Source organism: Schistocerca cancellata, chromosome 8 (genome assembly GCF_023864275.1).
Source record: "Schistocerca cancellata isolate TAMUIC-IGC-003103 chromosome 8, iqSchCanc2.1, whole genome shotgun sequence".
Classification (NCBI taxonomy): Eukaryota; Metazoa; Arthropoda; class Insecta; order Orthoptera; family Acrididae; genus Schistocerca; species Schistocerca cancellata.
In genome coordinates this window covers 441,549,298-441,576,943 of record NC_064633.1, presented here as the reverse complement: position 1 = coordinate 441,576,943, position 27,646 = coordinate 441,549,298, and the positions used below count along the sequence as shown (strand labels likewise).

The 27,646-nt window shown below is 43.8% G+C and overlaps 1 protein-coding gene across 17 annotated transcripts in view; it reads right to left on the bottom strand.

Moving 5' to 3' along the window:
- Positions 1 to 27,646, bottom strand: part of LOC126095755 (tropomyosin) — a 163,189-nt gene that overhangs the window by 68,750 nt on the left and 66,793 nt on the right. For 6 of the 17 annotated variants that reach the window (XM_049910546.1, XM_049910545.1, XM_049910541.1 and 3 more), the window contains exons 2-3: positions 26,757 to 26,894; positions 19,809 to 19,934 (exon numbers count right to left, since the gene is read on the bottom strand). In XM_049910546.1, coding sequence (XP_049766503.1) covers positions 19,809 to 19,934; positions 26,757 to 26,870 — 240 coding nt within the window. In that variant the 5' untranslated portion in view covers positions 26,871 to 26,894. Of the gene's footprint in view, positions 1 to 4,596; positions 4,910 to 6,421; positions 7,437 to 19,808; positions 19,935 to 26,756; positions 26,895 to 27,646 lie in introns of those variants that run through there. The other 11 variants (XM_049910538.1, XM_049910535.1, XM_049910536.1 and 8 more) reach the window with 11 other exon arrangements.

Sequence of the window (27,646 nt, the reverse complement as noted above, 5' to 3'; positions counted from 1 at the left end):
GTGGGGTGAGTACCGATGGGAGTAATTGTTACAATAATCAGAAACGACCGATATTTGTGTCGTATCTATGGTTTTGTCATGCTATGTTATGTGATGTGATATGAGTTCTGATGCCAAATCGCCTGTAGGGGTTGAGATAGTGAAGGGGAGGCGACAAAACTAGATGGAAACGTCGAATATTAGCACCGAATCCATAGCATTCGAGATTGACAGACAATGGTAAGAGTTCTGAAACAAATTATATATAGGGGTGGTTTTGGTGAAGAAGGTATGAACTTGTGGAACAATTTCACACTGGTATACAACAGCATTTGTAAAAAAACACACACCCACAGGCGGAAGACTTGCCTAGATACCTAGGAACAGGATGGAGGGTGGAGAAATCACCGGAAGGCTTCCATGGTCGTTTGCTGGACAAGTGATAGTTCCTGTGATGTTGCACCCCACTGCGGAGCAGGGCTTAACTGTAAGCCGGCAACGGTGTTGTGCCATAACCTAATCTCAGAGAAATAGCAGTTTCCCCGTAAGCTGGAAATAAACCATTAAGATTAAATAATATTGTCGCGAGATATTACAACAGTAAGTGAAACTGAATCACTAATCACGTTGGCCACCAACACAAAGTTCTGAAGATACCATGCACTGAGAACGACCATCGAATGTGTTCCTTACGCGCTTCCCAGCTAAGCTCTGAGCAAATAAGCGAGCAGTGCTGGGCGGGTCTGTGACGCAACCGCAGGCCACGAGAAGAGGCGTTGCTAACGCCGGCGAACGGTACACCACTCCGTAGGGCTGGCAGCTTACAGCTGGCTCACTTCTTGGAGCCACCTTTGCTCCGCACGTTTCCCAGAACTGGCGAAAGAGCTACTCTGGAGAATGCAGGGCACATCGAAACCATGAAACAGTACTCTAACCCCCCAGAAGAGCATACGAAAACTTTGTCAAACGGAGAACAAAGATTTAGGCTGACGCATAGTATGCCATTTAAATCAAATGTTTCGTGCACCCACCAATCACTGCGTTTTACGAATGGCACACACCACATCTCATATGTAAAGTGTCATACATGAATACAAAATTTCATCAAGTTCCAAACATTTAGCATATACCAGGCGTCGTGTGTACTGGTCATTCTTCCGTAACTGACGCAGGAAGACGTGCTTCAAATATCGGTAGGTGTTGAGTAAATCTGAAGAGGTGACAATGATTTACGTCAGGTGAGCGTGGAGAGCAAGAAATTTGTGCTCTTTTACTTGCTCAGTGACCTGGTAAGGTTCGTTACGGCACTCTACACATTGAAATTTTTAAGTTCTGCTGTACATAATGAACTCTCTCTCCCCTTCCAACGGTCTGTTATGTAGTGGTGGTCGAACATTGCCGACTTAAAAACACTGCCTCGAAACTAACTACACATATGCAAATATGTTGACAAACTTATACGCCAGGCACTATTCCCAAAAATTTTCCACTTCAATACACATTGTATCAAGGCTAATTTAGCTACTCCTGTTACCAAAAGTTAATCTCACAGTTTCTGAAATCTCCACACAGTAATGACAAGGTATGAATGAAAAATTCAGCTGTCTGCAACCAATCGCATTTGGTGGCGCTAGAACTAGTGTCAAAGCACCCGCGTCACCAGCTGTAATAAACGGTCCCCATGTTTAAAGAAGATATAGAAAGATTACAAGCGTCGGAAATCAACAATTTTAATTCTTATTTCAACTAGCTTTTATTAACAACTAATTGTGGTTTACTACCAAAGGTGAAGATGGAATTACGTCTTGACTACAGAATATGATTACACTCAATCGGTAAATACTCGTTACCTACATTTCGCGCCTTAAGTTTAAACAGGAAGTAGAAGGGAAATTTCTGGTCTATGCTGATACCACTAAAAACTGGGCAAACTGGCTCGTCATGTTTGGAATAAAAATAGGCAGCGGTTTATTGAACAGGAACCACTCCTGCATTTACTACAGTGATTTAGGGAATTCCTGGAGCGCGCGCGTGTGCGTGAGAGAGAGAGAGAGAGAGAGAGAATGGTTGAGCAGGGTACGCAGCCCTATGCTCAGTGTCTCAACCACTATGATCCATCTACATCGCCCGATAAGATAGATCTACGCTGTTAACTTGTTCTCAATGGCAACACATGGTATCTCTAGTAACAAGAGAACTGTAAAAATTTCCACACACTGGTAACCGTCGTTCCCTGTTCCTATAATCTTATGAAAGCCCAGCAATCAAAATTGGGATAAAACATAGTAATATCTTCCTCAAAATGATAACCCCGAAATATTTCGCTGCTGTCGTATATGAATGGGACAACAGTTCTGTTAAGAAAATTTTGCTGGCAGCAACTGTTAACTGATCACTCCCACACTCCAATGCCAGACCTTCAGGGAGCTCCAAAAGTACAAGAATGAATATACGGTCCCTGGATCTGATATGTCCACTTCAAATTGTCTGTATAGAGTTGAAAAGCCTGTAAGTTAGACTCTCACTTGTGACACGAGCTTTCTTCATTAACAGAAACCATCTCTAAAGACTGTCAGCCCCGTGAGCAAATGTGCTGATAGCTGCGGTACAGTTTTCGAAACGACACAGCATTCCGCAACATCGTCTCCTTCCGTTTCCTTTTATGACATACGACCCAATTCCTGTGTGTCAAGCTAAGAACCAAGAGTCCACGACAATGCGCAACATGGAAATTACTGTACTGTTGCTGATATAAAACTGGCGTGAATTTGCTAACCATCACGGGCTTAACTTCACATATTTGCTCTTTTAACATCACAGAGCGCAATCAAACTGAGGGTTGGGGGGAGGGACATAACTTCATAAATTTTACAGTGCTCTCAAGTACGACTGCAAATCGGTAGCCATCTACATCCTATATAAAAAAAAATAAGCCTATGTTCCACGTGTGTATTCGTTGTTTTAATAACTGAAGCACCGGACACATTTTGCATACTGATCTGGCCGCCTAGAAAGCGTACATACAAGTGTAGCGTATTTTCCGATGCACTGAGAAAGCAAAATTTCATCACGTCGTATGCACATCCCACAACAAAATTATGCGCGACAAATCGCATGCGGCCAAATAAGCCCAGTTAAGACCAGGCAACATAAGTTTAAGCTCTTGAGTACTCATTTCAAAGTTTATATGCTATTGTCATTGCGCAGACGGGTTGTATATTAATATTTACGACTGGAATTTTGCATGGCATTATGTAAATAATTACTACTACACAGTGTGCCACATGACTGCTCACTGTCGCCAACCTGCATTCACATAATCGTTATATATTACCATTCTTATCTGAACTAAGAATAAAATATTACAGCCGTCAAATTTCTTACTCGTGATAATGGTTTGTATCGCCTATGAGCAATTGTCCAAATCGATTGTTAGACATTCGAATTTTTGCTTTCGTATTTTCTGTGCATCATAAGAGACTGAACTGTTAGCAATTGTTTATACTAAGACTGCGCTGACAATTTCGTAGCGCCTTCGTTGGATATCACTCACGAACCAGGTTTAAACAAGTTACTTTGCCCAGAACATGTGAACAAAATTTTGTTCTTTAACGTACGATTGAAATAAACCTGCGCTGCACCACAAAAAAACGAAGAAACAGGACGCAATCACATTAACTTTACAGGATACAGTCGTCTCATCATGAATCCTGATCGTGTAGAACTAGAATCTTAAGCAGTGGCACGCTTTGCATTGAGTGGTAGCGACCGCGCCCATGTGGTGCGGCTCTTCCTCGATCGAGTCTGTCCAGTAAGACTATTCAAATCTTAAGTATCGACCATCGTCCCACTAAAACGCAAATATAAGGAGTGTTTTGAGACTGTAGCAGTAACCGCCAGAAATTCAACTTCACTAATTTTAAGTGAGGACGAGGTGGTTCAGTACGCCCAGGCGCTTATCAGTAGCGGGAAATGAGGTCATAGCAGACGGTCAAAAAATAACTAATGCGGCCGATCAAAAGTATGATTGAGAGGTCTTACAATTGCTCTCTGGGTGTCTCACTTATGACTTTCCGCTTTGCAGTGATTTCTTGCTACGTACTTAAACGGAAATACGTTCTATTTGTGTTCCTTATAACAGGTATCTACTCAAAGTAATGTACATTCCAACAAGGAATACAGTTTCAACGAGAAGCATGAAGATAAAAAGATTGTTCTCAATATTCTTAATTAAAAAAATTTTCATCCACATTAAAAAGTTATGCATTTGTACCACTACATCCAGCACGGTTAGCCCTACACAATTCTTCAAATGTGGCCAGCAACTGTCAAATCTACAACCCTGAAACCTTGCCCTCTGCGTTATACCTCACTTTACAGCCTTTGCCTCAAGAATCGATAAAAGGTGAATAGCCTTCGTCGAAGACAGGTCAAGTTATGTCCCCTTAGCGAGTAGCAGTTTTCGCAACGAACGGCCACACGAGCTAGCTCAGTGTCTCTAAAGCGCAACAGAAAATGAGAACAAGTCAGAATGACAGCATTCCTTAAGCAAAATTCCAAAATACACTTCTCAATGGGCACAGTAATACAACTGATATTAGAGTTTTGATTACTCACTTCTTCACGGCGGCGGATTTCGACTTGCAGTCTTTTATGGTACTCCTCACATTCATCTTTGTATTTCTCCATCTCCTCTTTCGTCTGCCGCATCTTTTTCTTGAGCACATCTAACAGCGTGCCCTGTTGAACGTTAGTCGTCATATTGCCGAAAGAAAATTCGCGCCCGAAAGTCGAAGATCAAAGAAAACGAGATCGTCGATTCACACGACGGAAATTCTCTCTACCTTTCACTATCTACACTCGAGTGAGTTACCGGTTCCCACTTGCAGTTACGAGATTACACACACTGTATGAACGCAAGATGGTGGCTACGACTGCAACTGCTGTGGTCGACAAGCAAACGTTCCACGGTACGCGAACAGCGCTCCACCAAGCGGTCTGTTGTCGAAGCAGTGGCAACAGCACAGCGCGCGCAAGGTGGTTTCTCCTACGCCCGTAAAACTAGTCCCTCCTCTTACTGTTCCGAAAAAGGATCAGTTCATTGTTCGTGTGAATCTAAAACGAAACCTTTAGGCGCTGGTTACAGATAACATTTCAAAACCACTCAAATGAAACGAATAATTGCAAGTAACGTATGAAATTAGAATTTGAACACATACATTAAGGAAAGCTCATCATTGTATCAATCCGCGGCAGGGTGCCGTCAAAGGCAATAGGGAGGGGCAGCGAACAAATGACGAACGAGTCGCGCAGACTGAATATGCCGGAAAATTTAAATGCATGTGAGTCATCCAGTTGCAAATGTGAAAACCAGTGAGAACCTTCAGTGAAAAATCAGATGAAATACCTGACGTATATAACACTGCTCTGCAACATTTTCGGCTTTACATAGAAGATTGCATCAATATGTGAGTAATGTCTAGTATGTAATGCACGAGAAGACATTTCTATATTAAGTGCATATCTACGTATGAACTGTTAAATCAGTGTTACTTACGGTACATAGTATACATTGTAACAATTATTTATATGCTTAATGTATCTAACCACTCACTCGTATACCTAAGTTATTTGCCCCTTATCAATGCGTGTCGGCTTTAAGCGTGGAACTTATTTTGCTACTCTTTAAAATATTCTCAATTGATTGGCGAGACAGTTTTAAGACGGTGCAGTAATCTGTTATAATAATTTTACAGGTGAATTAACACACACACACACACACACACACACACGTGATGAACAGGGGGAAGGGGAGGGGGGGGGGGAGAGAGAGAGAGAGAGAGAGAGAGAGAGAGAGAGAGAGAGAGAGCGCACGCTTTAGGTTAAGTGACCATACTGTTGATACGAAAAACCAAATGTTACAAAAATCCGAAACATTTCCCGTCTTAAATTTCGCAAAAGTCGAAGAATGTTTGCTTCTAGATATATTGTAAGGTTATAGGTTTCCAAATTTGGCATTTTTATCATTTTACTGTCCCTGACTGAACTGCACAGTGTTCATCATAACCTATTTTATGAAGGACACAATGAGGTGAATGTCAAGTAATCTATTCAGATTTCCCTTGAGTACCCGTCGTGTTACGAAACACATGAGTAACATATGTACGTGCTTTACTTCCCGGAGGTTACTCTACTAGTCCTGTGTCAGCGTACCCCCACCCACGTAGTCGCGAATGCTATTGGCTCTCGCGCTTTATCACGTGACAATCGTTATGACACGCTTTACTTGTGTTTGTAAGTATATATCAGCTGACGTACGACAACCAGCTAATGTTTGCAGATACGGCACGTGCTCGGACAGCTGTCACTCTGAATAAACACTACCATCCTCCTCACGTACACGGCACATTCAATTTCACTTTTAACACAAATTCATACTAACCCTTTTTAGCTGTGAGTTTTTAATGTTCTGAAGTTCATTTCTTATGATGTTGAACTTCATCATAGTATCGGAACCAAATATAGACGATCCGAAAGCGAAACCAGGATAATCGGCGCATCTCCTCTGTCGAATTATTTCTCTTTCGGCGATGACTTCTGTTCTCTCGCTTGTGCAACGCAGGCGTGAGAGTTCTTCGGTCTCGGGGTCGTGCGCTTCTTCAGGGTCACTTTGGCTGCTACCTTCAGCAGCTGGTCTCTCTATGTTTCGTATGTCTACGTTTGGATCATCTTCACTTGGCGGCGGCGTCAGAAGTGGGGCAGAAGTTGAATGCTGGTGTAGCGGCTGCGTTCTGGTGCTGTCATCTCTGCTGCCAATGTTGCCATGGAGCCGATTCGTAACACTTTCCTCTGCGACGGAGACGTTAGTTGTGCTTGCAGAATTAGCGGTCGCTAAGGCCTCTGAAATTCTTCGACGAGCGCGATTGCGCTCGACCAAGGGGCTTCTGGCTGCCGGATGCCGACTTAATCCCCTGCCCCTGGGGGGTGTCAAGCTGTCGTTTCCAGACGGTAATTGTGGAGACCTTAAACTTCCTCTTCCAGGACTGTCAGCCATAGCCGTCAGCACCCCACGGCTGCCATCTTGGACTGCTGACGCTCCCACGGCGCTGTCTTGCGCTCCGCGCGCTGCGCCGCGGCCGCGCCGCCAACCACCGCGGCCACCGCCTCTCCGGTGCTGCCGCCAGCGGCGGTTGTGGTAACCCTGTTGAGGTTGGTGTTCCCGTGCGGGTGGCGCACCGCCGCGGCGTCCACCCGAACTACCCGACGCGTCTGCCATTTGTCGACGGCGCGAAGTTACCGCGAGCGGGGTTCGAACCGCGACATTCCCGTTGCGGCGCGGCATTGCCGGCCGACCGGCGACGGAGCACTGGCCTCATCCCTTGGCATTAGCGACGACGTAAACCGCGTGACTAAGGGGGCCATAGATGATGACTCGTGCGGTAAATCTGAACACACTACCCCACCCCTCCCATGTCCCGACCACCCCTAAAACCGCCACTTCCAGCTGATGGGTTTTCCGCCTGGAACGCAGCTGTCGTTCCTGCTATAGTGCAGACGGCCGACTGGTAGTCGTGGAGGGGACTCGCGCCCACTGGCCAGCCGCCATATTTGGCTCGTGACGATGCCCCCCACTGAGGCACACGAGCTATTTTCTGCCCCGAAAGACGCCCCTCGACAAAATTAGAACAGATCCTGCTCGAGTTACATGCGCGTGCGCCTGCGCCGAATACTGGAGTGACCGCACCACCCGAACGGACCACACCGATTGCAGCACACACTCCGCACAACCAAGGGAACTGTCGTGAGGATCCTGACATGAACTTAATCCCCAAGTGCTTTGAGAGGGATTAGCTGCAGTAAAGAACAAGCAACGGGTCATGTGTGAGAAGATAAACAGCGAACTCCACATGCGCAAGTGAAAATTTTATCCTAGCCACGGCGCATACTACTGTAATACATTCATTGCTCCCTGCCACTACATATTAAAAATAAAGCATATCGAAAGAGATTTTTCATTTCAGGTTTTCCTTCGTGTAAATAGGCCCATAAATTAACCATTTTGTTTTCCACTCAACCAATGTTGAGAGTAAAATCCTCTTTCATTTCTATTAAACGCTCATTGTGGGAAATTCTGGAGCAATTTTACGGAGGACAACGGAATGTATTTTTGTTGGATTGCATTTGTCTGGTCAGGAAGGACGTGAAATTTTACAATGACGCCTCCCCCCTCCCTCCTCCTCCTCCCCCTCTATATCTATATCTCTCTCTCTCTCTCTCTCTCTCTCTCTCTCTCTCTCTCTCTCTCTCTCTCTCTCATGTAATGCGTACTATCATACTGCTAAGTTGCTAGCTTCTTAAATCTTCAGTGCTTTGCAATACGAAGAAAAAAAAACAGCGATATATAAAGTAGTAAAGTTTTCTTTCGTGCTCTAAAATCGTGTTCACCTCCTAGAGCATACAAGCCAGCTGAGGAACAGGTTGAACGGATCAGGGAAACATTCAGCAGAAGCCCTCAACGTCTTGTGCCAGCGCGAGCTAGGATTTCCACGACCAACTCTCTAGCACGTGCCGAGAGAATACAGGTGGAACCACATCGGATTCATGTTCACCAAGCCATTCCACAAAGCGATGAAACGCTTACGAAAACCGTTTTGCATAACCTGCAGCGATTGACGGAAGACGATTTCTCCAGCAAGTTTATTTTCAGCTATGAGACCACTTTTTAGCTGAACGGTGCAGTAAAGCGGCACAGTGTGCGAATAAGAGGAGAAACGAATCCCCACATTGCTTTCTAATGTCAAGGTGTTTTCTCAAGATTTGCAGAGGGAAACATCGTAAGATATTCTTTCTGGGACATGCTTCAGCGAGGCTCATTCTGTGATTACGAGAGGACAGTGATAATTTCATTTTTCAACAGGATTGTGCTCCTCTGGGCTTCCACAACGATGTTTGTGAGTTCTTGGGTACTATAACAATGGATCGATCGTGCATTACCTGACAATCTGCGGTTGCTGGCATGCCTTCCCACGTTCACCCAACCGAGTGATTTTTAACTGTTGGGTTACATCAAAAACTGTTTTCACATCTCTGCATCCCCTCAACATCGCTGACTTACGAAGACTTATTAGCGCAGATGTGTGACGTCGATGTGGACACAATGGAGCAAGTGAAAGCTGTATTGTACTATGGACTGGTCGCGTGCCGTGTGACTAATGGTTCACACATTGACATTTGCAAACGATGACAGTCAAAACAATTTCATCGAGTTATTTCCATGCATGCAATTATATATCAGTACACAAATATTTTGTACAATCACTTTAAAGCTTTTAGATCCTTTTTAAAAACATTGTAAAGCCTTTTAAGTCTCATTTTGCAGGTGGAAATATAGCAGTTTCCTTGGTACGATCCCGTAGCTGATGGTCGCTAGGGCAACCACGGAAACTCATTAGGATGACAGATTTTAACCAAGTCTTCCTGGTATGAACCAATTTTTAACCTGAGCACCATCTCGCTCAGTTTATTACAACGACTGGACAATATACCCTTGTGACTGTAATAGAAGCCCCTGTGTATGATCACGAGGTTTGTTCAGAAAAAACGTAACTATTTTTTTAAACATTATTAATTTTACAGGTCGTCGGTCATTCCCTTCAAAGTAATCCCCTATACACACTTTTCCTAGCGGTGTTCCCATTCCGCGAAGCAGCCCTGGATAGCTTCATTTGACACGGCGTTTATGATATCTGATTAATTTGATTCGATATCCTCAATACTTTGAAAACTGTTTTAAATTTGGAAATAAGAATTCTCAGGAAGCCAGCTCTAGCTAGTAAGGAGGCTGCGAGAGGAAAGTCATCTGATTTTTGGCACAACTGATGAACTGAGAAATGATTGTGAGGGTGTGCTGTCATGGTGCAACAACTGTGGTCTCTTTTTTGCGGATATTTTCACGTAACTGTTGCAAAATGCCTTTTGACAGCACATGCGGTTCACTGGTTCACCTTGCTCAATTCCAATGAAGTCGGAAAAAGCAACGATCACCGCTGACATTGGATCGGTATTGACGTGCTGTCTTGGGGATCTTTGCCAGTCATTGTAAGGACTGAACTATTTTCACAATGTCGTAGCCGTAAACCTGGATTTCGTGACCGTTCTAAGCCTTTGCTTGACCGTTATGATCCTTTGCTTGAATTTTGCATTGTCATTGGCCAATGGCTTGCTCGTGGTGTTCCCAAAGAACGTCCATTACTTTCTTTCTCTTGTGTCAAACGAGGCACATTTTTTCTGCAACTCTACGCTTGTTCAATTTTTCCGTCAAAATATCATGGAATGACCCACTTCGGATGGTAAGGACCTCTGCAATGTCTCAGACAATCTGCGATTTGCACGCACCAGAGATAGTTGATTTTCTAAACATGAAAGTCACAAGTTGAAGTGGAAAGCCTTCCCAATCGAGGATCATCTTCAGCTGACAGACGATCACTTTTAAATCGTGAAAACCATTGTAACATCGCGTTCGATCCAGAGCACCATATCCGTAAGCTTGTTGCTAAAGTTGAAATGTTTCTGAAAAAAAAAAATTCCGAGTTACCCGTGAAATTTTACGTTGCATCGTTGCTTCAGAAAAACGCCAGTAACAAACACGTTGTACTCAATACCACGAAAACTAACAAGACAACACTCAAAAAACACATGCTTACAAAGCAGGTAATGCTCAGGTTAGTACTGCCAACCGCATATCACTAAGATCTCCATTGCGCCCAATTCAGAACGTTAGATTATTTTCTGAATAGACCTCGTATGATATGGCTGAATGACGTACACGACACCTTCCTTTACACACGACAACTGAGGGAACACGAAGATGTAATTTTGGAAAACAATTTTGGCTGTCGTATTTTTACATGTTAGTCCAGAATCGATTTTGCTAATCCGATCAAATATCGTTTTTTACTATCAGTTTTATAAGAGTTGTGTCCGTCAATTAACTGCTCCAATTTCATCAGCGCAGTTAACTGAGGTAGTTCTCTCAATCTTAGTAGTATGTTCGGTTTCCTTATAGACGTCCGTGACGTCTTGAGGAGGTGGCATATTTTACACCAAGAAGAGATATCTCATCAAGTATTGTAACCCAGTTAATGCGTACGTATTAAATCTTCTGAGGTCACACGCCTCGTGAAACTGAAGTGCAAAGTGGTCACTGGTAGAACATCGTTGAACTAACATTTGGAAAACTTGGAAAGCGTAGGAAACTTTCAAATGAGTAAAAGTAAAGATGTAGTGCGAGAGAGAGAGAGAGAGAGAGAGAGAGAGAGAGAGAGAGAGAGAGAGAGAGAGAGAGACTGACAGGGGAGGGGGGGGGGACATCGCGGCAGACCTTTAGACCTTTCCATGAACACAGCCTCGGAGCCTTAACGCATAACGCCTGCTAAGATGTTCTCGGAAGCGTTGTTTGCAGAAGCCACAATCCTCTGGCACGCTGAGGCTGAGGAATTTCTCGGCGCCTGGATTCCGACCCCTCGTTTCCGGCGTCTCTACAGGGCGCGGTAAATTTAGATAACGGATCCGCCCCTGATTCATGAAGCGTGACTCACGAGAGGATGTGTGTCCATAAGTTGCCTTTCTTGCGGCTTAGGAATACAAGGGGGTTCCTATCCCAAATGGAAGCACGCCCCCATTTGGTATAAGCGGCTGTTTGATAGAAACAAAATCTGAGTAATGGCTCTAAGCTGTTTTACAAAATTAATTATTTTGACTAAGAGGAGCTTGCGCAGTTTCTGGCAGCTCTTAAATCGCCACACGAACGTTGAAGAAATGTTTGCGGAATTGCGGAGATAGGCAAGGGAATTATTGTGCTTTCAGTCAAGACGGGTGAATTCCGAATATCTGAGTTGGAAACAGCCAGTACAGTGTCTCGTCAAGAGCATATCACACTGTACTCTTATTCGTTCTTCGAGAGGGCTACAGAGATCAAGTCAGGATACGTGTCAAGAGCACACTGGACGGGAAACAGTGAACGATCGACAAGAATGTACAAATACGCGCCGCATATTGAATTTTTAAGTAAATCAGTGGAGCACATTTACACGTACTACAAAGCAAAGCAACGGTTTGAAACATTGATTTCGAATTTGATTTTCATCTCTCAGACTCATATTCGGATTTACTTCTGCTACTTCATTCTGGAGGCATGATTTGCTCGAACAACTTTCCATGAACAGTATCTTACAATAAATTTGACCTAAGTGTTGCAACATTTATACAACAAACTTTTCAACAACTATGCCTAGTATTTTCCGCCCGGACATTCACCCATCCAACACAATATTCGTGCCTGCAGCGATATTTAGTGACGGAACACTGACACTAAAGAAGTACACTGAGGTGACAAAAGTCGTGGGATAACCATATGCACATTTGCAGATGGCAATGCCATCGCGTACACAATGTATGTAAGGTCAATGCACTGACGGAGCTGACATTTGTACTCAGGTGATTCATGTGAAATGATTTCCGACGTGATTATGGACGCACGACAGGAATTAACAGACTTTGAACGCGGAATGGTAGTTGGAACTAGACGCAGGGAACGTTCTATTTCGGAAATAGTTAGGTAAATGAATATTCCGAGGTTCAAAGTGTCTAGAGTGTCCCGAGAATACCGAATTTCATGACGGCCTTCGCTATACGACCGTTGTCAGTGTTAACATGGCGTGGAACAACTGCAGCAGTCCGTGTGGGACATATGGCGAAATTTGGCGTTAATGGGCTATGACAACAGAAGACCGACGCGAGTGCCTTTGCTGCAGCGCTCTCCTGGGCTCGTGACAGTAATTGTTGGACCCTAGACGACTGGAAAACTGTGCCCTAGTTAGATGAGTCCCGATTTCAAGTGGTAAGAGCTGATGGTAGCGGTCGAGTTTGCGCAGACCTCGCGAAGTCGTGGACTCAAGTTGTTAACAAGGCACTGGGAAAGCTGGTGGGAACTCCATAACGGCGTAGGCTGCGTTTACATGGAATGGACTGGGTCCTCCGGTTCAACTTAACCGATCTTGGACTGGAGATGGTTATGTTCCGCTACTTTGAGACCATCTGCAGCCATTCATGGACTTTTTGTTCCCAAACAACGATGAAATTTTTATTGTTGACAACACGCTATGTCACCTGGTCACAATTGCTCGGATTGGTTTGCAGAACAAAGAATTCGAGTGAACGATCTGGCAACCCAGATCGCCCGACATGAATCCCAGAGAATATTATGCGACACAATCGAGAGGTCATTTCGTGCACAAAAGCTTGCAACGCCAACACTTGCGCAATTATGGACAGCTATGGAGACAGCATGGCTCAATATTTCTGCAGGGGACTTCCAAGGACTTCATGCTACGTCGAGTTGCTGCTCCATGCCGGTTGAAAGGAGATCCGACACGATATTAGAAGGTATCCCACGACATTTGTCGCCTCGGCGTGTATCTCCCGGTGGTACTTCCTAAATACGTAGTTAGACACTTGGAGGAAAGGGCGGCGGCGGCGAGTACGTAACCAGTTGACAGATGGTAGAGATATTTCCGATAACAATTTAGCGCAAAAAGATACCTGCTTTTGACGAAAAACGCGCCTTAGAATAGACATTTTTGCCAGACCTTAAACCGTGAGAACGAAAGTTTCTTTGCTTCTAAACAGTTCATCTGTATAGCCAATTTTAATGCCTCACGCAGCTGGTGGACTACTGTACTTGGGCGCAAGACGAGCAAAAAGTAAAATGCCTAATTTACTTGTGGTGGTTCCTGTGTCTTTTCGTATCACTTACGAAATGGGTAAGGCTTTTTTTTAAATATATTCTAAATGTTGGATGACAGTATAACACACAATAAGACGTGCCGCCAGTGTTACCATCAGACATGGTGGCATAGGAGGAGGGTGAGGTGGGTGTGACGACCTCCTAGCTGGCCCACGGCCAGCGGCGGACACGCCCTTCGCGACCAGGAAACGAAACCAACACTTCACAGCGCGACTTCCAAGCACCACTTTCTCAGCGCAAACTCTGGCAGAATATTTACAGTTTCCCAGCGCATTTTCGGCTATCTTTAGAGTGTTTCCGAATGAAGAAAATCGTCAGTAACTCGTCACCTATTTTCTTCTGTGATAACGGCGACGAGAGTTCGCCCGTATTCAAATTCGTCTACTATAAATTTATAAACACATTGCAGAGTAGTCCATTTCGTGTAACTATTGGCGATTTTCTTCTTTAATGGGAAACTTTATGTGGAGGGATTTTTAAAAATTCAGAAAAATTACGTTAAATGATTCCAGTTGCTTTTACGTTCGCCCTTTGGTCGAGTAGATTAGTAAGAACAAACATGTAATGTTCGGATACACTATTCGTGTTCTGCTTGGCACAGTCAAGTCATTTAAGTATCTCGGCGTAATGATGCAAAGCTATATGAAATGGGCCGAACATGTGAACTGTAGTAGGCAATGCGAATGGTCGATTTCGGTTTATTGCGAGAACTTAGGAAAGTTTTGTTCACCTGTAAAGGTGACGGCACACGAGACACTGGTGGGACTTATTCTTCAGTATTACCGGAGTGTTTGGGATCCGTACCATGTCGGATTGAAGGAAGACATCGAAGCAATTTAGAGAGTGGGTGCTCGATGTCTTATCGGGAGTTTCTAAAAACATGCATGTGTTACGGAGGTGCTTCGGGAACTCAAATGGGAATCCCTGGAGGGAAGGTGACTTTTTTCCGAGAAATGCTACTGAGAAAATTTAGAGAATCGGCATTTGAAGCTGACTTCCCAAGGGTTCTACTGGCACCAACATACACTGCGCGTAAGGGCCACGAAGAAAAGATACGAGAAATTAGGGCTCATACAGAGGCATATAGACAGTCGTTTTTCCCTTGCGTGTGGATCAGGAAAGGAACTGACAAGTAGTGGTACAGGGTACCCTCCGCCACGCACCGTACGGTGGCTGGCGGAGCATCTGTGTAGATGTAGATGAAGCAAAGTGTCATAGTCCTCAATGCAAAAGAAAAACGAAATTGCGCCTAAGTTATTTTACCACTTGCAGTTCCAGCGCTCTCACAATTGATTTGGCCGCAACAATTAAACTACGTGAAAGGTAGTAATTAGTAGAAAAAAATTAGGAACAGTTTGTCTTTCCTTTATTGGGGACCTCATAATTTAGTTTTTAAATGGTAGAACAATCGCCATTTGACTTCTTTATTGTTACTAATATCGGAATTTCGACTTTTGAGCCATTGTCAAGCGCAAGTGGGACATCTGAAACAAAGGTACAAATGGTAAAACGTTCGGCATAACTTAATCACATGTGACAAACACGAGTGCATGGACAGTTACCTACTACGATATCAGTGTACACCAAAATATTACAGTTCATAACTGTATGTATAAACTAGACGTCTCGTTCCGAAATATAATAACAAGTACTAAAACAGAGACAAAACGCTTTGTGTTTGACTTGTGTGGGTAGCTATCCTTCGCTAGCGCCACATTAAGGATGAGGAACAGGTAGTTCATTAGACCTGGAGCGCAATATACAGGGTTTCTCTCTTAAGACCCGTCAGACGCATTTTCTCTCGTCATTTGTGCAATGTGTAGATGGGAGCACGCTCAGGCAAACACCGCTCACCACGCCCTTCATGTGACGCCCGGTGCCAACGGCAAACGTCGGTTGGTTTCCCATTACAAACAAAGCTATTTTTAAAGCGCAGTTTTACGTACTTATTTCGATACAGTGGTTCCAGATTAATCTAGTTCAAATCAAATGTTCAAATGTGTGTGAAATCTTATGGGACGTAACTGCTAAGGTCATCAGTCCCTAAGCTTACACACTACTTAACCTAAATTATCCTAAGGACAAACACACACACACACACACACACACACACACACACACACACACACACACACACACACACACACGTCCGAGGGAGGACTCTAACCTCCGCCGGGACGAGTCGCACAATCCATGACTGCAGCGCCCCAGACCGCTTGGCTAATCCCGCGCGGCATTAATCTAGTGCGATATTCGTTTTATCGGCGTGTATTAACAGCGACAAAACTGGAAGAGCAACCAGTACACTAGCGACTGAGTGGTGCTGCTGCTGCATGGCGGTAGCAGGCAGCATGGAGCAGGGCGGCATTCGAATCGCTTCTCAATTATTGGTTATTCTTCCTGTTTTAGTAGCCGTGTTGACACACATCGATAAAACGAATATTGCCGACCGTTCTATTGAATGGGGACCTTTAACACCGCTTTAAAAATAATTTCGTTTCTAAAGGGAAACAAACCGACACTTTCCATTGACCCCAGGAGTCACATGAGAGACTATGAGCAGTATTTGTGTGGGCTGACTAGGTTTGTGTTGGGGCTTATGGGCGCTCAACGTCGAGGTCATCAGCGCCCTGACACATTAAAAGGAACGAATGTGGACAGACCTAATAAAACTGAAGCACACACGCAAAGAAAGCAGGAAAAGAAGGAAAATGCTACATAAGTAAAACGGGAGGAAAGGGAAAAGGTAGCAACAAGAATGCCACAGGAAATTGTCATTGGCTGGCCACTTACATAAAATATGGGCGAGCTTGTCACACAGTGAGCAAATTAACATCCTCTCCCTAAATCTTTGTAAAAACGTTTGACATGGCACAGAACTTTAAAACTATAACCACATTCGTCCGAGTGTTGCCTAAAAAAGATGGCAGGTCCGCTAGCAAGTCAGCCGCAGCCCGCTGGTCAGTAAATAAAACGCAATCCAATAAAACGCCGCAAGCACCACACATTGGAGGGTCCTCTCGCCGGAGCAGGAAGCCATGCGTCTTAGGGCTGTGGCCTATCCGAAGCCGAGTGAGGAGAACCTCGTCCCGTCGACGGGGCTGAAAGGAAGTACAACACACACGCGTTGTGGGCTTGACTATACGGAGCTTATTGTCAGTCGCTTCCAGCCACTCATCCTCCCACCGACGCATGACTTGTGAGCTCAACAGCGAGGTGGCTGACTAGGTGTATATTGCAAAAACTAAATTGCAAGCATCCGCCAAATTACCAGAGAAAATGCGCCTGACGACTCCTAGGAGAAAGACGCGGCATACCTGTAGAAGATAGTTCATAGAAGTGAGATACACATGCGTCCCTGATCTTAAAATTTCATTGCATATATGCATGCTGTTTCAAGATTGAGATTAATTTATTTCATGAAGTTATGTCTTACTTTGTCATTTATGCTTGCTATTTTTTCAGTTTCTCAGATGCAAGTGATAATCGCTCAAAAGCTGAAACCGCTATAGTGAATATGACGAGAAACATACAGACGAATTGCGGCATTGTGTTGTAAAACTTTAACAGTGGGATATCATCCACTAGAGCAAATTTAACAATTCCAGGTAGAGATGGTGGTCCACCTAGTTATCACTGCCTCCTAATCCATTATGTGCATCTGTATTTAGAGAAAATATACCACGAAGAGAGAGCATTGTTCAATACATTTGTGGTACGGTACCAACAGCCTTAGTTTTCACCTTCCAGAATATAAAGGCACGAAACAAATTGGAACGATGCTGAACCTCGTCCACACGATGACGGAAGCTGTTAATCCTCTCCATGTTGCAGTGCAATGGAATGCACCTCCCCACGTTGAGATGCTGCTTGTCTTCCAGTGCTGGTCCCGCGGACAGAGCTCCGGGGCTCGTCTCCTGTGGATATGTGCAGACAGCCGCGAAGCTACTTGTGCATGACGGGTCCTTCCCAACGACTGTCACGTCATGCAGAAGTAGTTTTGCAACTGTGTACATCGAAATATTCCCGTCACCACAGGCGCCTCCACCAGGACTAGTCAGCATGCTGGCCACCACCAAGAAGAAACAGCAGCCAAGTGTTCAGACAGAGAAGCGACATGCAATATTGCGACGACAGTGTACTAACACACAAACTCCCTGATGCGGGTATGACATTTGTTCGCAAGTACCTCCTGGGTTGGCGGCACATTATAACGAAAGGTCGTTGGTTAGCTCCATCTCTTACTCGCATGTATCTCCAATGAAGTATTACAGAACCTTCAAATGCAGAAGATTTCTCTATTAGGAAAGCAACATTATCCTTACTTTTATTGGTATTATTTCGTAACTTCGACAGCAGAGCATTTACTATTTCGTGACGCCTAATGGCTTTACTTGCTGAGAGGAAGGGCTGAATTTTAGTCACAGTCTCTTGCTCTTACAGCCTACATGAACCCATTTACACTGAGGTGACCAAAGCCATGGAATAGCGATATGCACATATACATATGATGCTAGCATCGCCTACACAGAGTATAAAAGGGAAGTACATTGCTGAAGCTGTCATATGTACTAAGGCGAATCGCGTGAAAAGGTTTCAGACATGCTTATGGACGCACGACTGGAATTAACAGAATTTGAACTCTGAATAGAAGTATGGAACATTCCATTTCGAAAATCGTTAGAGAATTCAATATTCCGAGATCCACATTGTCAAGAGTGTGTCGAGAACAGCAGATTTCGGGCATTACCTCTCACCATGGCCTTCACTTAACAGAGAGCAGCGTCGTTCGCGCAGAGTTGTCAGAGCTAACAGACAACACTACGTGAAATAACTGCAGAAATCAGTGTGGGACGTATGACGGACGTAGCCGTTACAACAGTGCGGCGAAATTTGACGTTAATGGACTATGGCAGCAGACGACCTACGCGAGTGCCTTTGCTGATAGCAGCGTCTGTGCTTGGCTTGTGACCTTACCATTTGGGCCTTAGACGACTGGAAAATCGTGGCCTGGTCAGGCGAGTCCAGATTTCGGTTGGTGAAAGTCGATGGAAGTGTTCGAGTGCCTCGAAGCCCCCATGAAGCCATGTTCTCAAGTTGTCAACAAGGTACTGTGCAAGATTGTGGTGGCTCCACAATGGTGTGTTTACATGGGATGGTGTGGGTCTTCTGGTCCAACTGAACCGATCATTGACCGCAAATGATTTTGTTCGGCTACTTTGAGACCATTTGCAGCCATTTATGTACTTCATGTTCCCATGACATTGCGCCATGTCACTAGGCCACAATTGTTCGCTATTTGTTTGGAGAACATTCTGAACAATTTAAGCAGATGATTGGCCACCCAGATCGCCCGACATGACTCCTATTTATTATTTATGGGACAATCGAGAGGTCAATTCGTACACAAAATTAAGCACCGCCAACACTTTCGCAATTATGGACAGCTGTAGTGCCAGAATGGCTCAGTATTTCACCAGGGAACTTCCAACGACTTGTTGAGTCTTTGGTACGTCGAGTTGCTGCACTACACCGGGCTAACGACACTATATTAGGAGATATCCCATGACTTGTTACCTCAGTGTATAACAGTGCTGATCGTCAGTCAAAACCTAGAACTGCCGGGTAAAATTTACAGAATTCATAACCCCTCAAAAAGTCAACAGTAAGTCCACTCCTCCCGACTTTACCACGGAACTACGGAGTGTCAGTAGAAAACAGTGGAATTATGGCGATGTGTCCAGATAAATGTCTACATGGTAGATAGAGGCTACATTGCTTTACCGCTGAATAGAAGACAGCATACATGTACTAAGGGACACTGATATGCAACCTATTTTCTGGAATACTATTAAATTCTAATATAATTACTACGCCTGTCTTAGTCGTAGCTTTTTTGGAACCGTGCGTGTGAGGTATGGCTGAAGATGTAGGTTAATACTTGGGCGGCAGAAGTGCCGCTCCTGCTGCAATGTGCTGTAGTCGTATGCATGAGGTTGGGGAGAGAAGCGGTGATGGTACTCACGTTCTGCAGAGCCTTCTCCTTCTCCTCAAGTTTGGCCATCACCTGACCGAGCTGCTCCTGTGTCTGGTCCAAGTCGTTCTCAATGGTCTGGATCTTCTTCTGCAGGGCACGGGCTTCTTCCTCGGCCTACAGCAGAGAGAAACATGCTTAGAGTCTATAACTTCTTGTGTCTCCGAGTTGATGAGCGTGAAAAAAGGTTAGTCTTGAACAGAGACAATAGAAGTAATCGTGATGATTCATCGGATATGGTCGCCTGTGACGTAGGACCATGTCTACTGCGTAGCGACTCTAGTTACCGCCTCCAGGAAGCCGCCGTTTCAGCTAGATTTTTCCGTGCGATTGTAAGTTTTCACCGGGACGCCATATAGTGTCACAATTCCAGTTACAAGCCTGTGGTGACAATACTGATATATCACGATGCATGTACTGATTATAAAGAAAGTATGACGACACACTGGTCTTGTCTCGCTCAGACTGCTTTGAGGGAGCAGGTTACTAAAGTTAAACGTGCCAGTCTTCTGCAAGCAACTTACTGGTCTAAACGTAATTAATGTTGTTGTAATCTTCAGTCTGAAGACTGGTTTGAAGCAACTCTACATGCTATTCTATCCTGTGGTAGCCTCTATCTCCAAGTAACTACTGCAGTCTATAGCCTCCTGAATCTGCTTCATTTCTTCGTCTCTCTCTACGACTTTTAACCCCCTCCTCCTCCTCCTCCTCCTCCTCCTCCTCCAGACTGCCCTCCAGTACCAAATTGGTGATGCTTTATGTCTCAGAATGTCGTACCAACCGATACCTTCTAGTGAGGTTGTGCCACAGATTTCTTTTCTCCCCAGTTCTATATTCAGTACTTCCCCCTTCGTTACGTGATCTATCCCTCTAATCTTCTGCATTCTTCTCTAGCATGTAACACCACATTTAAAAAGCTTCTATTCTCTTTTTCTTTATACAGTTTATCGTTCTTGTTTCACTTCCATAAAAAGCTACACTCCATACAATTACTTTCAAAAAAGATTTCCTGACAAATCTATATGTTCAATTTTTCTTCTTCAGAAACGCTTTTCTTGCCATTGCCGGTCAACATTTTGTATCCTTTCTACTTCTGCCATCATCAGTTATTTTGCTGCCCAAGTAGCAAAACTCATCAACTACTTTAAGTGTCAGTTCCTGATCTAATTCTTCCAGCATCCCTGCTTTTGTTGATGTTCATCTTATATCCTCCCTTCAGGACACTGTCCATCCCAGTCAACTGCTGCTCCAAGTTCTTTGCTGTCTCTGATAGAATTATGTCATCGGCAACCCTCAAAGTTTTTATTTTTTCTTCCTGGACTTCAATCCCTACTCCAAAGTTTTCTTTTGTTTCCTTTACTGCTTGCTCAGTGTACAGATTGAATAATGTCGGGAATAGGCGACAACCCTGCGTCACTCCTTTCTCAACCACTGCTTCTCTTTCACTCTTATAGCTGCCATCTCGTTTCTGTACAAGTTGTAAATAACCTTTTGCTCCCTGTATTTGACCACTGCCACCTTCAAAATTTGAAAAACAGTATTCCAGTCAACATTGTCAAAAGCTATCTCTAAATCTACAAATACTAGAAACATAGGTTTGCCTTTCCTTTATCTTCTAAGATAAGTCTTAAGGTCAGTATTGCCTCACGTGTTCCATCATTTCTACGGAATCAGAACTCATTTTCCCCAACGTCGGATTCTACCAGTTTTTCCATTCGTCTGGTAAAGAATTCGTGTTAGTATTTTTAGCCGTGACTTATTAAACTGATAGTTCTGTAATTTTCACATCTGTCAACACCTGCTTCCTTTGGGATTGGAATCATTCTTGAAGTCTGAGGGTATTTCTCACCAGATGGTAGAGTTATGTCAGGGCTGGCTCTCCCAAGGCTATCAGTAGTTCTAATGGAATGTTGTCTGCTCCCAGGGCCTTGTTTCAACTTAGGTTTTTCAGTGCTCTGTCAAATTCTTCACGCAGTGTCTTATCTCCCAGCTCGTCTTCATCTAAGTCCTCTTCCATTTCCATAATATTGTCCTCAAGTGCATCGCCCTTGTATGGACCCTCTATATACTACTTCCACCTTTCTGATTTCCCTTCTTTGCTTTGATTTTCCATCTGAGGTCTTGAGATTCATACAGATGGTTATCTTTTCTTCAAAGGTGTCTCATTTTCCTATAGGCGTTATCTACCTCTCCCCTAGTGATATTTGATTCTAAATCCTTACATTTGTCCTCTGGCCATTCCTGCTTAGCCGTTTTGCACTTCCCGTCTGTCTTATTTGAGAAGTTTGTATTCGCTTTCACCTGCTCCATTTACTACATTTTTATATTTTCTCCTTTCATCAGTTAAATTTAATATCCCTTGGGTTACTCACGTACCTATGCTAATCATCTTTTTACCTACTTGATCCTCTGCTGCCTTCACTGTTTCCTCCCTCAGAGCTACCCGTTGTTCTGCTTTATCCTTTCCCCTATTTTTGTCAATCTTTCCCAATGCTCTCTCTGAAACATTCTACAAACCTCTAGTTCTTTCACTTTATCCAGGTCCCATCTCCTTAAATTCCTACCTTTTTGAAGTTTCTTCAATTTTAACCTATAGTTCATAAACAATAACTTGTGGTCGGAGCCCGCATGTGCCCACGAAATGTTTTACAATTTAAAATCTGGTTCCTAAATCTCTGTTTTACAATTATATAACAAATCTGAATCTGCCCGGTGTCTCCAGGTCTCTTCCTGGCATACAAACTTCTTTCATGATTCTTAAACCAAATGTTGGCGATGATTAAATTTATGCGAAGTTCTACCAGATTGCTTCCTCTTTCATTGCTTTCCCTCAGTCCGTATTCACCTATTATTTTTCCTTCTCTTCCTTTGCCTACTATCGATTTCCAGTCCCTTATGACTACTAAATTTTCGTGTCCTTTTAACTGTCTTAATAGCTTCTTTTCTCTCATCATATATTTCTTCGATCTCTTCATCGTCTGGTGCTAGTTGGCATATGAACTTTTACTATTGTGATGGGTATGGGCTTCATGCATGTCTTGGCTACAATAATGGGTTCACTATGCTGTTCATAGTAGCTTACCCGTGTTCCTGTTTTCTTATTATCAAACTTACACCTGCATTACTCATGTTTAAGTTTGTGCTTATAACCCTGTATTTACCTGACCAGAAGGCTGTTATTGCTGCAACCTAACTTCACTAACTCCAACATATCGAACTTTAACCTACGCTCTTCCCTTTTTAAATTTTCTAACCTACCTGCCCGATTAAGGGATCCGACTTTCCACCCTCCGATCCGTAGAACGGCAGTTTCGTTTCTGGTGATAACGAGGTCGTCCTGAGTAGTCCTCGCTCGGAGGTCCGAATGGGAACCTTTTTACCTCCGGTATATTTTACCCAGGAGGATCCCATCATCATTGAGGCATACAGTAGAGTTGCATGCCCTCAGGAAAAATTACGGCTGTAGTTTCCCCTTGCTTTCGGCCGTTCGCAGTACCAGCACAAGAAGGCCGTTTTGGTTGATGTTACAAGGCTAAATCAGTCAATCATCCAGACTGTTTTCAGAATGAGAATTTAACTCTGCAGCGGAGTGTGCGCTGATATGAAACTTTCCTGGCAGATTAAAACTGTGTGCCGGACAGAGAATCGAACCTCGGAACCTTTGCCTTACGCGGGCAAGTGCTCTACCATCTGAGCTATTCAAACACGACTCACGCCCCGTCCTCACAGCTTTGATTCCGCCAGTACTGAGTTCGAGTCTCGGTCCGGCACATAGTATTGATCTGCCAGGAAAGTTTCAATCAGACTGTTGCTCGTGAAACTACTGAAAAGAGTGCTGCCCTTCTTCAGGAACCACAAGTTTTTCTGGCATCTCAACAGAAACCTCTCCGTTGCGGTCGCACCTACGGTGCAAGCCTCTCCACCAACGGCAAATTCCATGGTTCATGAGGGGCTAAACGGCATATGGTACTTCATTTTGCGAAATATGTTTGTTTATTGTTCAAACTGTTTCTATCAGATTTAATCTGTTTTCCGAGGTCACAAATATGGCCGAAGTGTGGCGCCAAGGGGACAGTTTTTATGTATTTAGCACAGGTACCTGTAGCTGCAGGAGTAACTTATTATCATAGCAGCTTGCTAAGGCAAAAGAGAGGAAGAAAACTTACGTACATGAATGACATAAATATAAACCATATATATGTATCTCTTTAATTTATGCAGACTCCATTGTAAACCCCCATGGTGTTTGTAACAAAGCGTGTGTATGTGGGGTTGTCTCCGCTGTGCAGTTCTCACCCCCCTACAAATGATTAAAATGACCCTGCCGTTAACAACCTACACCTCGGGATTTTCACACAATGAAGTATCGTGTTGTTTGTATTTAAGTTTAGCAAATCAAACAATTATTCCTATCAGGACGCTACCAGAGTGTATTATAATTGGATACTGTGTGATTTACCGTCTAAAAGCATGTAGAGTGCAAAAAATTGTATAAATATGAAGTACACGATGTCAGATTCTAACCTAAACGTAATTTCGAGATTGGCAGAGCACCGCCTTTTATCAGATGGACACAAAGCTAGCTGATACCGATTAGCGGTGAGCAACAGAATATAACAAGGTCAGTGGATAGGCAAATGGAACTCAACATAATCACTGAGATTCTTCCTATCCACCAAACCAACGTGCACCTACCAGCTATTTAAGAATAGACAGCAGTTATACTGCACCAATGATCTGCTCGTTAAGGGTTGGCCACTACGCTAGTAACGTACGTGGCATACATGTAATTCTCTGGCTACACACTGGATGCAATGCACCGTCCACAAACTCCTAGGGCTGAAATTACCTCGGTACAAGACAGAACATCAGCCAAGATTACTGTCTGCTCACTAGCCAGGAACAGAAATTCAGCTTAAGTATTGTTCTGTGAAAAAGCACTTCACTGTGTGTCAGACACTGAAGAGGGCTGAAGAAATGTTACCCGCGTGGAAATAACTGTTCACAAAGGAACGACTTCATGCGCTGCTTGTGGCGAAATCAACACTTCTCAAAATCTAACCCCCTAGATTCTCCACTGTGGTCGTCGCCAGCGAAGTCTTAAGTCGATCCTGGAAGGAAGTGTGTCTCCACGCTATACCTCCGCTCCCTCCTGCACACGCAGTGTCTACGTTTGTGCTCGGACGACGAATCCCAGCGAGCGCTACAGTCTCTCCCTATATGGGTCAGGGATCTGCCAGCCAACCACTGAAGCTCATATTCCTTTTAGAAGATTTTTCTAGAAATTTCCATTTCATCTTCTACATTCGTGGCGACTTGCGGCGAATGTCGCCAGCGGTGCCGTTGTATACTGAAGTGTCTCCAGATAGTGCCTAGAACTCACCCTCTGTCTTCGCAAACATTATGTAAAAAAGTTCTCGGAACAGAAAGTGTTGAGTTAAAATACGACAAGGAACAAGAAGAGGAACTGACGAAAGAAATTTAACACCTTAGCAGCAGTAACACACAATGCAGATTTCACTAAGAGGCACCTCTGAAGTACGAGAGAGGCGTCAACCAAGCGAGTGTTCTGCGAGCACTGCGTTCCGTCGCATTTCATCCTCTTCACATTTCGCTGCACCTACGGCTTCATGGCAATGGCTTACAAAATTGGTTATAATTTTCTGAATATTATTTACGTAAACTGCAAAGTGATGCGATGCATCTATGCAAAATTTTGTTTAAGGAAGGATAATAGTTTCCAAACCATGGACAAGTCAATACGCACTAAATGTCAGTTGAAAATCCACGGTAACTTGAAGAGGATAAAAATAACGCTAGTTGTCTATCAACGTTTGGTACTTGTTTTTCCAAGACCTGCGTCGTTGGTACCTGTTTTGTTGATGAGACTCTAAAGACACTAGTGTCTCTAGTTCCTACCTAAGATATGCTGCTGCCGCAGTTATTTAAAGACATCTCATCTCACTGGACATACGGCAGTTATTCTGGCACCAACATGATTAATGTCCCTTCTATTGCGCACATGTGATGACAGACCTCCTTACGAGAAGATGTGGAGTGCATTATAACGATCGTTTAGAAACGCAAAATGGTCTGCACGCTCACCAAACTTAACATTTCTGTACTTTTATCTGTGGTGAGAACAAACAAGAGGTCTTAGGAAAAATGCCTCACAACAAGGACCTATGCCACTGGTTACCTCCAGATGAAATTCAACGTGCAGAATCAGTTTACAGCGTGTGGCAATGCTCAGTGTCAACATTTTTAGCACTTGGTATGACAGCTGTGATGATAAATGCACGAATTGTAACTGAGCTACAGTCTTGCTTACATTTGTTATAGGGCAGACATTTGTGGAACCAACTCTGACGCCGAGGCAGCAGTTTGTGGCGCTATCCTGTTATCTTTATACTACTTGATGAAATCCCTCACATGTGATGTCGTTTAAGTTCTCTTCGTAACATCTTTCAAATGACGCAAAAAGAAGTGTATAGTTCCACCAGAGAAAAAAAACGAAGTCGGTATTGTAATTCGGGGACTATAAACGATAACAGTTACTTCCAACGTCAGGAAAATTCGCCATATTGTCCGCTCTAACTTTGCAAAAACGGCACCTCTATATATTTATTCATTCTGTGTATTTGAGATCCCCGTCTTAGATGCCGCACCCACCCTATATACTCATTAGTTAATTTCTTGCATGTTTCTTGTGCTGCCTGATCCCACATTAAGGATATCTAACAATATGACATAGAAATAATTGTTTCAGTTCCACTTTCTGCACCCTCCCACGGACTACCTGCTCACATTCTTGTCGAAGCTTATCTATTTGAAGCATCTGAAGGAAACGGTCATTAAACTTTCCACCACGAGGGAATAACCACACCATGATTTGCTTCTTATTAGCACAAATTCCGAGAGAAGTTCTGCAACACTTACCTTTTCGGCTCGCAGGTTGGCATCCCTGGCCTGCTGCTCGCAGAGAAGGGCGCGATCGAGCGCGTTGTCCTTCTCGAGCTTCATCGCCTGCATCTTCTTCTTGATCGCGTCCATGTTGCTGGTTGTTTCTGCTTACTTCTGCAACATGCAGAGAAGACGTACACTCACTACAGATCCAGGCTAAGTCGTAAACAATATCATTGTGTTGCGCGCGCGCGAGCGAGAGAGAGAGAGAGAGAGAGAGAGAGAGAGAGAGAAATTCCATTAACCGCTGAATCATACTTGGTCAACATGAAGTAGTTAAATTAGCAGAAACCTTAGGACAATACCTAAGTTCACAATGTGTCAAAAGAAATTTAAGCCAGAACAACACAAAGTCGCAATGGATGCTGAACATTGTTTGGCGTGTCCAGCAACTGTGTCCAAGTCTGTCGTATCAGCTCATTGAAGGACATATCGCACAGATATCTATTACCGAAGGGATACACCGACTCTGGAATGTTTTATAATTTCTACCAAACAAACCCCCTTATGGCTCTGCTAAAATGGTGCATATAATGTTAGTCAAAGTTCGTGCCGCGATAAGAATTGTTTCTGCACTGAAATCTTCGTTTTTCCTTGAGTTCTGATCGTTAAATGAACGTCCTAAAAATAAATTGTGTTAGCGGAAGCGCTGAGAAAAGCTTAGTTATAGAAGTATAAAGCTTAATCATATTACTACAAATGAAAATTTTGTGGACGTGTGTGTACTTGCAGTTTATTCATTCATTTATTAGATTTCGTACATTATTTCAACAAGGTGCTTCTTCAGGTATATAGAACAAGTCCTTAAAACATTACCAAAGGAGGTAGCTATCGAAAAAGTGTACACTGCTTAAAACCATTTGTTA